Source organism: Dipodomys merriami, unplaced genomic scaffold, assembly GCF_024711535.1.
Source record: "Dipodomys merriami isolate MVZ:Mamm:240054 unplaced genomic scaffold, mDipMer1.0.p SCAF_173, whole genome shotgun sequence".
NCBI classification, from domain to species: domain Eukaryota; kingdom Metazoa; phylum Chordata; class Mammalia; order Rodentia; family Heteromyidae; genus Dipodomys; species Dipodomys merriami.
This window is the reverse complement of record NW_027203082.1, coordinates 784,905-795,644: the sequence shown is the minus strand read 5'-3', so window position 1 is coordinate 795,644 and position 10,740 is coordinate 784,905. Positions and strand designations below refer to the sequence as shown.

The following is a 10,740-nucleotide window of genomic DNA, read 5'->3' as shown; positions in this document are numbered from 1 at the left end:
TATTTCCATTTTTATTAAACTATTTCAGACCAGCAAAGCAGATCCACAGCTGTTGCCAGTCGCCTTTGTTTCAGAAACACTCTTCTCACTTTGGTATCTGGTTAGCTTGCTTCCTTTCAGTTTACCATAATTCCTTGAGCAGAACAAAGATTACACAGAGTTGGATTTTTTTGTTGTTTGTTTGACTATTACAGCAGTCAGAAAAAAATTGTATGTTTTTCCTCTGAAAATTTCTTTTTTTTTTTTTGTCAGTCATGGGGCTTGAACTCTGGGCCTGGGCGCTGTCCCTCAGCAATTCGGCTCAAGGCGAGCACTCTACCACTTGAGCTACAGTGCCACTTCCAGTTTTCTAGTGGTTTATTGGAGATAGTAGTCTCATGGTCTTTCCTGCCCGGGCTGGCTTTGAACCACGACTCTCAGATCTCAGCCTCCTGAGTAGCTAGGATTACAGGCGTGAGCCACAGGCACCCGGCATCCTCTGAAAACTTCTTAAAACAACCTTTTTGCAAAAAAGTTCCATATCTATGTATATGTACACACACACACACACACACACACACACACACACACACACACACACACACACACACACACATTTCAGCTTTATTGTTTAGGAGCCATGAAACTTCTTAGGGTTCACTGAGACACAGTTTGCACCTATCAGTTTTCCACTGATATACCTACTTGAATTTGACATTTTTCTTTTGGATCAAAACACCAAATTATTTGAGCTAATTGCTAGAGTTGCTTGAATTTTTTTGACGTAGCTAAAAAAGATATATAAATTGCCAAGTGATTCAGTGAATCAGTACTCTCTCAAGATACTAATTCTGTTTTTCTTTTACTTATAATCAATTTATTGTAGAAAATTTACAAAATAATAAAAGTCAAAGAAAATGAAGGCATCAGTAATTCTACCATTCAGAAATAGCTCTTATCAGTATTATGGCATTTTAGTGTATCTTATAGCAACTTTTTTAAAAGGCACATGTACAATGGCATTTTTTAACATTACAAAATTGAAATTATTTGGGCCATTTGGGCTGCTTTTAAGCACAGCATATCAAGATACTAATTCTTGACCTGATAATCAACCAAGCAAATTTGCTCACACAATTCATATTTGTAGGCTTTGAATGACATATTTGCATCACAGAAAACATTAAAGTTAATACCAAGAAGAAAGCATTTAGACAGGGATTCTGGAGTAAGATAAATCACAAATTTTCTGCAGAAATTTAAAAATATTTTTTTAAGTCTAGACAGATCTATCTTTCTGATCTGATAAACTATCGTCCTGTTAGGAAGCTAGAATGTAAGGTTCTATAGTACTTTGATAACACTTTTGCATATGAAGTTCTCAATAAATATAAATGAACTCAATTAAATAAGGGGTTATTAGACTGAAGCAGCTCTAACATCCTCAGCTTTTGTGTAGGCAAACTCAGCTCAGTGTATACAGTCACATTCTAAGAACACGAAATTTAAGCTTAACCAATCAGAAACCCACCAGCAAGCTCCAGGGTGGACTTTCCATTGGAATAATCCAAAAAAGGACTATTTCACAATCAAATATTTTTTTATCTGCTTTCACATTGCCTTTACAAAATCTTTCTTTTAAACTGCTCAACTGCTTCTGATAGAGCCCACAACTGTCCAATTCATGAATAAGTGGTTGCTAAAACAAAAGAAACAAAAATCCTCTTTAATTTTAATGTACTTCAGTTTATCTTTTAACTGAATGAACAAAAGATCAATAAGGAGAGGACTGCCTTCGCAGAAGCACTGCTTATTTCGGAAATATTGTGAATATAGGTTTAAAGAGTGCTAGATGGGGTGAGATTGATTGAGATACATTTATACAGGTGTGGAAATGTCAAATGGCTCTCCTTGTACAACTAATGTATACTAATAAAAACAACAACAAAAAGATACCCCGAGTTCTGTCTTCAACTTTAAGTAGTTGCTGTGCAAGTTCAATGATTTTATGGTCGTTGGCTTTTGGAATCTGCCATGTGTACAATATTAAACAAACATTTGGTCCCACTTTGAATTTGCAGATTTCTAGCACTTTCAAATCAAATTGCAATTCCCCAAGGTTTTTACAGCAATATGTTAGTAATTTGTAATAACTAGCCCCCTTTTAAAATTTGTCGCACTTGAGGTTTCAGGAAATCAATCCTCATCATTTCTGTACAAAATGCTGAAACAAGGACACAGGATGACCCATTGCAACAATGATACTCACCAATCACTATCTGGGAGGAGGGATTATGGAAGGTAAGGGAGGGAAGGATAGTAGGAAAAATAAAGTAGGGGGTAATAATACTTGACAAGAAATGTACTCATTACCTTACCAGTGTAACTGTAATCTCTCTGTACAGCATCTTTACAATAAAATAAAATAAAATAACATATTTACACATTCATATATAGGGAGATATTTGCCTTTGAACTGAGAAAAATAAAAGTAGTACACATACTCCAATGAGCAATGAAATAGTAAAATGCTACTAGAACCCCTACCTGTGAGCTTATGGTACAGAATTAAGACACAAAGAAGCTGAAGTCCAAAGTAGCAATATTAAACTAAGGATAACTACTAGTGGGATTTTGTGGTGGGATGGGGGGGGCTTGAACTCAGGGCCTGGGTGCATAGCCAATTTGTGCTTAAGGCTAGCACTTTCCCACTTTGAGCCATAGCTCCACGTCTGGTTTTTGAGTAGTTAATTGGAGACAGGAGTCTCGTGGGGACTTTTCTGCTCAGGGTGGCTTTGAACTGCAATCTTCAGCTCTCAGCCTCCTGAGTAGCAGAGATCGATTGCAGGCATGCGCTACTGGTGCCCTGCATACTGGTGGGATCTTATAGGAACCCATGCTTCCAAGTCTTGCTCTTTTGGTATTTATTAGGTTGATTGCTTCAAGGCATTATTTCATTGAATTAGATTAATCATTCATTTGGCTCATTTCCCATTGGTCTGTGCATAGTTACATAGTTTTTTCTTTTGTCTTTTTATTTTTTTTAAAGGGTATTCAGAGTCTGGCGAATCACTACCCAACATAAAAGCTAAAATGATCTTGATGCAGGTAGTTTACTTGTGTAATCTTAGCTACCCAGAAAGCAGAGATAGAGAGAATTGTGGTTGGAGGCTAGCCCAGGGAAGGCCTTATCTGAAAAAATAACTGAAAAACAAAAGGGATTGGAGTTGGGCTCAAGTGGTAGAGCCCTTGCTGCTAAGCTTAGAATCCTAAATTCAAACCCTAAGGAAGGAAAGAAAGGCTAGAAGGAAGCAAACTACATTATGCCATGATTAATGTATGGAGGAGGACGTACCACACATGTTGTGTAATTGGAATTTTTTTAACCACAGTGTACACAAATATTCCAGCTCTTTTAGTGCATTCAGTGTTAGACTACAGGACACTTCTATCTTTTCAATGTAAACCATAGTTAAATGTATCTGTACATTACAACCATTTTTGTTCCACAATCATGTGTTAGGTGCCTACTGTGTGCCAGGAGGTACCCTGCTGTGTTGGGATACAAGAGTGGCAAACAGATTCATCGTTTTATTCTCTGCTCCTCCGAATCCCTTGCTGCCTTGAAAACAACATTGCATAGAAGAGAAGGAATATGCCAGGCGCTAGCTCATGCCTGTAATCCTAGCTACTCAGAAGGCTGAGGTCTGAGGATCATGGTTCAAAGCCAGCCAGGGCAGGAAAGTCCATGAGACTCATCTCCAATTAACCCCCAGAAAACCGGAAGTGGTTCTATGGATCAAGAGGTAGAGTGCTAGTCTTGAACTGAGCGACAGCGCTTAGGTCTAGAGTTCAAGCCCCATGACCGACAAAAAAAAAAAAAAAAAAAAGGAATAAATAAGCAAATATGGAAAAAACACAGGATTTTGGAGATTTTTAAGTGAGGAAGAGAAAACATATGGCAGGACCCGAAGGCTGGGTGTTGTCATTTTAAACGGAACGCTCAGTTTTACTAGCGGGGTGGACCTGCGGGAGGTGGTTTGGTGTGGTGCGGCGGGAGGCCCGAGGTAGGGGGGGGGTCCCCAGAAGATGATAGGCAGGTTACGCAAAGAGCTGAATCAGAACGGAATAAACTCTTCCAAAGCCCATTGTCAGCTTAGCCCGCACAAATGTTCCCTGAGAGACGTTTAAAGCCTGTGCTCCCGCTTCTCTTCCCACTGGCCGTCCCAGCCATCGGAATCGCCACCGCACCTGAGCGACACACAACGGTGGGACCCACGCCCCTGGGCATTTGGCCCGGCTGCTGCGCGCAGGGCCGTCCCGCGCCCCCGCCCCCGCACGCGCGCACCAGAGCGCGCGCCGCCCGGAGCCGCCCTAGGGGCCGCACCCGGAACGCGGGCGGGCACGCGGCGGGCACGCGGCCCGGAGGGCGGCGCGCGCCCCGCTCGGCAGCTGCGGCGACGGCGGCGGCGGCGGCGGCGGCGGCGGCGGCGGCGGCTGGTGTGGGTGCTCACGTCAGGGCCGGGAGGAGGAGAGGGTGCTCAGACACGAGAGATAGAGACAGAGGGAGGGAGAGAGACATGAGGCGGCCTGGCCCGGAGCGAGAAAGAGTTGGGCTGGGAAGGAGAGAGTTGTAGAGCAGCCAGCCGGGCAGGGCAGGACGCGCGCCGGGAGTGCGGGCCCACCGTCTCCTCCGGGCTCTCCCGTCCGCCTTCAGCACCGGAGTGGAGAACAGTTCCCGGCAGCCCGCGGGCCGCGCCGCCCGGGGTCCGCCCGCCCCCGCCGGGTACCTGGAGCCTTCGGGGGGGCCCCGGGACACCCTCGGGCGCCCGAGCGCGGCACCCTCTCCCCGCTCCCGTGCGCTAGAAGAGGGGAAACGCACCGGGCGGCCCCCGGGATCCCTGAAGAAGCGCGGGCAGAATGTACCAGGGACACATGCAGGTAAGACGTCTCCGTGGAGCTGGAAAGAAAGACGGGGCTGATGGTCTAATAGCTAGCGGGTCACCAAGTTAGTTACTGTGGTTATGTACTGCCTCCCATACAACTCAACAAGTGAAGTGCAACGTGACCATGACATGTCTGTCCGGTGAAAGGAGACGGGTGACGGGGTAAGGTGGGGAGGAAAGAACTTCAACCCGGGAAGTTTGCGTTCGGTGCTGGCCTGGCGCCTGTTCCTTTAAGCAGGACCAGGGAATCCAGACCGGGGAAAGGCTGGAGAAGACCGTGTTTCCATTGTAATCCTATTGATGCATCTCGGCGTGTATGTCAACTGAAGGGCAAACAATCATGGGAGAAGCAGAGCTTCTTCCTTTATCCATTTAAGCAGATTCCTGATAGGATATTTTGCCGGTTTTTTTTGCCTCATTTTTTGAAAGTATTTTTTTTAAGTGTTTGCCCTCTTCAGAGGATGAGACATTTTTACCTGTACCAATAGCCATTGGTTGATTTGGGAGGATGGATTTCAAACCTAGGTCCTAAAGGCGCTTATGTTTTTCAGGGAGGTGTTTCTGCTTGTTATTATTGAGTTACTCCCTAGAGATACAAGCACTCTACTCTCTTGGGCCAGATTACTTTAACCTTGACTCTAGTTCTCATTCACCCAGTTTGTTTTTCCTCATAAAGGCAGATATATGCTCTGGGAGAAAAAAACCAGCTCCCGAAAGTATAACTGAGCTCGTATCTCTTTCCGTTTTTACTCCAAAGCTTCAGACATATGGTTTGATGTTTGGGCTCCCATTCCATCCCGAAGATGGTCCAGCGCAATCGTCATGCCGTGACTCCGCTCTAATGTATAGCATGTGGATAAGGCTTTTAGCAGTTAGAGATAGGTAACTATGTGGTTGAATTCGCGACTTAATGCTAGCCACTATTAAATTTCCAGGTCTTGGGGAAATACTTTTGAACTGTCATTCACTTTATAGGAAGCACAGTATCGTGTCATATTACTAAGTTTTGTAAGAATTCTGTCTGGATCAGCACTGCCAGAATTCCAAAAGCATCCCCATATTTACTGAAATCATTCTATTTTGAAAATTGTTAATGGGATTATAATACATTTAAGGCACAATAATTAGTAAATTTTTAAGTATATAATAAATGTGGCCTACACGTTTCTTACCATGTTAAGTGGAAATTTTGGTTTCAAAAAAAGCTCCAAATGTTTCCTACAGAAAGTAACGAAAGGCTTGTTACTTTAGTTTTAAACTTCAATTTTACCGAAGAATGCTACCTAAAATTTTATTGTCAACTTATTTTAAACAATTTCTTTATAAGGAAAAAACAACAAAAGTTTTAGTCAATAGTTATTCTCAGAAAATTACTCATTTACACAAAATTTATAGTTGACAACCTAAAACAATTATAAAAAACTTTCCACAATGTTTTGCTTATGTTATTTTTAAAAGATGTTATTGTGAATGTACAACTGATGAAACAATTTGATAGATTCATGAACCCAAAACTCGGTTTTCTGACTATTTCAAGGAAGGATTTGTTTTTTTACTTGGTAGTACAATGTCTGAGGGTTTTATTTCAGTTTGAGAGAACAGACAAAATCTAAGGTTCTGCATATGCTTCCAACTTAATATGTTTTGTTTGTGTACTGCTTAGCAGAATAGAAGTCAAATATATGATGTCTTACGGTAAAACTCACAAATCTTTTCTCCCAAGCCTAACTTGAAGACATTACTAAAGACTGTAGTCAATATAGTTAGCAAAATTCCAGAATACAACACGCCTACCCACTTTGCCATTGAACATTAATGCTGAACTTAAAGCTGTGAAGGATTCAATGCAGATATTTAATAGTTACTGAGTGATCAATGGGAAATATCTTGAGCTTTCCCAAAACAGCTATTGCAGCCTGATAATGCTATACTTCTTTATTTATATTTTAAAACTTCAAATATCTTCCCCAAATAATTTTATTTAACTTACAGACAAAACTGTCATTGTGTTAATACATTGGTATCATATAAAGAATTGCTACTTATCAAAAATACCATCATCCTGTGTATACCTGACTGTGATCATAGACCAGAAAAAAACATGCCCAGACATTTCAAAATACTTGTGATTAAAATCTGAACATATATTTGGTAAAGTGGACAAGGCATGAACAGATTTACTAAAATTTCTGCCAACTTTGCAGTTATTTTTAAATGGCGTTTCTTGGCTGATACCTTAAAACAAGGGTGAAACAAATGTTTACAATCATTTGCTGCGCTTTCTAATTCTTCTCTTTTCTGTATCCAAGATAGTTTAAAATAAAGGACTTCATAAGTAAACAATCTGGCATAGGGCACAGGTGTTCACATGAAGCCTTAAAAATAGTCTAATGTAAAAACTCCTGTGGTGTCTTTGTTTTTGAAATTTTATGGTTTTGCAAGTAAGATCTACTTTATTCTGACACTTCCAGTGAATTCATCTACCTTATAGTGGAATCTTCGTTCACTTTTGAAGCTACAAACTTCTAAAAAGAACTTTTTTGTTTTAATAGTCCATTAGAAGATAAAATTAATTATCTGTTACAGGCAGATAGAACATAGAGTGCTAGTTTTCATGGTATGTCCTAAGTATATTCCTTAGACACAGGACCCTGGAGTTGTATTGATTTCCATATGCCTCAATGATTATTCCCAAGGGGAATTAATCACCCCAGAAATGTAAACAAAGGTGGTTTTCTTGGTCTCTGTTTTAGGTTTGCTTTTATGTCTCTTTTTGATTGAATATAGTTCAACACTAGTTTATCTACCAGATAGGGCAAAACCATTTCCTTTCTCTGAATTCTTAATCAAACTTATTTATTTAAGGGATAGTATAAATATAGAACATATCAATTTTGAACTATGATTTTTTTTAATTCTCTTATTTTTATGAAAAGAAAGTAGTTTCCGAAGTCAATTAAAATGTAATTAGAACTAGTCTTTATCATAAGCATTCAAAATAGATTTTAAATAATGTATCTGGAAAATCAATTTATACCCTATAGCTTCACAACACATAAATATTTAAATGATAAAAATATAAGATTATTAACAACTATCCATTTTATTTGTCATTCCCCAAAGAAATTTGTGTTTGTCTTTATGTTTACTTTGGAATTATTTGAAACTGTTGTTACTTAAAATTTTTGCCAAACAGAACAGTTTGGATAATACAAATTACGTTAATAAATTAGATGAGTCACCAAGAATTCATTAAGTTTACCCAAAACAGTATGCATAGTAAGTCAATACAGTGTAGGCTGTTGAATATTGTTTTCAACATTCTTGTCATTTGTGTGTGTGTGTGTGTGTGTGTGTGTGTGTGTGTGTGTGTGTGTATGTGTATGTGTGTGTCAGTACTGGGGCTTGAACTCAGGAGCCTGGGCACTATTTCATAGCTTTTTCCACTCAAGGATAACACTCTGCCACTTGAGCCACAGCTCAAGATTATTGGTGATAAGAGTCTCATGGATTTTCTTCCTAGGTTGGCTTCAAAATATGATTCACAAATCCCATCCTCCTAGGTAGGTATTTGGCTTCATTGCTGTCATTCTTGAGAACCTCAGAAAATGTAAAGCTGACATTTATCCTTGGTATTTTTTAACTTTTTTCCCCATATGCCACCCTTTTCTGTACTTTGTTATTGCTTTAATAACTCTTTGCTAAGACATGAACTGCTAACCAAGATATAAATGATAGCATTATCCCCTCACACTCCACACAGTGGTATTTGCAGTTTCAGAGAAGACTCTGAGTTCCTTTGGTTTGGGTGCCGGGAGTGATGTCTTAAGGATGTCTTCATGAGTCTTTGCACTAGTAAAAATGGGCACTCATAAAATGGATTTATTTTCTGAAATATTAACTCTTTTGAGGGAAATTCATGAACAGTTATTCTGAAATGTTCAAATGTGTGGCAAAAGCCCTTACAAGATTCTAAAGTAAAAAACAACAACAACAAATAACCAGAAAAATGTTAAGAATCTTGAATAAATAAATGAAAGGATGAATCAAAAAAAAGATTCTAAAGTGCCTTTCTATATATAGGTCTGGGTGTCATGTTGAGCCTTTAATAAATCAACATTCTAATAATTCTGGTATAATGTTGTAGGGTTTTTGATGAACCTGAAATTCTCACTCCCTAATGGTAGTGTCCAAAACTTAACTTAGGTACTTGGAATAAGAAACATGCAATGTGATTTGTAGGTTTAATTTATGGTTTATAAATATTCTTTTTTGTTTGAAAGATAAAAAAAATTCAAAGCCGGGCACTGAGCACAAGTGGCTCATGCCTGTAATCCTAGCTTCACAGGAGGCTGAGATCTGAGAATCATAGTTCAAAGCCAGATGGGGCAAGAAAGTCCATGAGACTTTTATCTCCAATTAACCACCAAAAAATCAGAAGTGGCTCTGTGACTCAAGTGGTAGAGCACTTGCTTTGAGCTGAAGAGCTGAGAGACAGTGCCCAGGCCCAGAGTTCAATCCCCAGGACCAACAATAACAACAACAAAAAAGTCAAGCAGAGCAAGGAATGTGGCTTAGTGGTAGAGTGCTTGTCTAGCAAGCATGAGACCCTGAGTTCTATTCCTTGGCACCACATAAACAATAAATAAAACTAATAAAATATAAGGAAAAATAACCATTAGAATTTTAAAATTCAAGCATATAGATGTTTTGACCATGAAACACTTTTTTTTAAAAGAAAGGACTAAGAAAAGGTTAAAACAGAACTTAAGAGTTTGTTAATTTTAAATCCTGATTCTCTAGTGTTGCCACTGCCACACCATGCAGTCGCAACATCTGGCAGGCTGCCTTGTTTGTTGCTGGTCCCCCTCTTTCTCTTTCTTATTGATATCACATGTTTCCAACATTGGCATAAGCTAAGAGCTGTTTAATGGTTTTATGTTTTGGGACTAACTTGCTGGTATGTTTACAGAATAACAAGTGTGCATTTCCTGCACTGAATGTGAATATAAATACCAGGCTAGCATTTCTTTATTAAGAGATTCAAGTCTGAAAATGAATTCCAGGAAGCTAGAACATGTGTTGTCATAGGAGGAGGGGGAGAAATCAAGTGAAGAGTATAACAAAGGGAGAGAGGAAGAATAGGGCAAATGCAGTCACACATTCAGTGTACATACATGAAAATGGAATTAGGTAAATTGAGGGGATGCGTGGGATTAAGAGAGGTGGGGGAGAATGAAGAAAGGTTTTCATTGTTCACTATTGATTGTACTTACAAACTGACATGTTGAAACCCCTTTGTGCAAGCACTTGAGAAAGAGAGAGAGGGAGAGAGAGAGAAAAAGAAAGGAGAGAGAGAGAGAGAGAGACAGAGACAGAGACAGACAGAGAGAGAGAGAGAGAGAGAGAGAGAGAGAGAGAGAGAGATCCAAGTCTACATCTGAATATTTGAAGTGTCTAAAAGCTGATGCAACATCAATGGTTTGACAGAGAAATTTTTTGTAATTTTGAGTTTGCAAAAGACAAAATCAACTTTTGCTACAGCATGTAACTCAAGAACTGGAGACCAGAATGCTACAAACAGGGATTATTATTACCCTTCCTTCACTGACTATCCCTTTATGACCACATCTGCTTCTACCCCTCCCCACCATGCTGCATCCTTTAACAAGGATTCAAAGGAGATTTCCTTTCCAGCTTGTTAAGAAAGATGATGGAAACTATATATCATATTTCCATAATATATAAAATATAAACCAGATGATGGTTAATATCTTAGCAGCTAAATATCTCAAGGTATATTAAAACAGCAGGC

General features: G+C 39.6%; 2 protein-coding genes across 8 annotated transcripts in view; both read left to right on the top strand.

The window, feature by feature from the left end:
- The first annotated feature begins 4,148 nt into the window (after window positions 1-4,148).
- Window positions 4,149-4,845, top strand: LOC138829505 (E3 ubiquitin-protein ligase ZNRF2-like). Its single transcript, XM_070025874.1, has 2 exons — window positions 4,149-4,479; window positions 4,697-4,845. The coding sequence occupies exons 1-2, from the start codon at window positions 4,149-4,151 to the stop codon at window positions 4,843-4,845; spliced, it is 480 nt and encodes a 159-aa protein (XP_069881975.1).
- The window catches only part of Pex5l (peroxisomal biogenesis factor 5 like), a 249,369-nt gene continuing 243,125 nt past the window's right edge, over window positions 4,497-10,740 (top strand). For all 7 annotated transcript variants that reach the window (XM_070025860.1, XM_070025855.1, XM_070025856.1 and 4 more), the window contains exon 1: window positions 4,497-4,920. In XM_070025860.1, the coding sequence (XP_069881961.1) occupies window positions 4,900-4,920 (21 nt within the window). In that variant the 5' untranslated portion in view covers window positions 4,497-4,899. The remainder of the gene's footprint in view (window positions 4,921-10,740) is intronic.

Coding starts and splice junctions, on each gene's coding strand:
- LOC138829505 (XM_070025874.1), top strand. CDS start 4,149: ATGTTCCCTGAGAGACGTTTAAAGCCTGTGCTCCCGCTTCTCTTCCCA. Junction 4,480..4,696: donor GGCGGCGGCGGCGGCGGCTG/GTGTGGGTGCTC, acceptor GTCCGCCTTCAG/CACCGGAGTGGAGAACAGTT.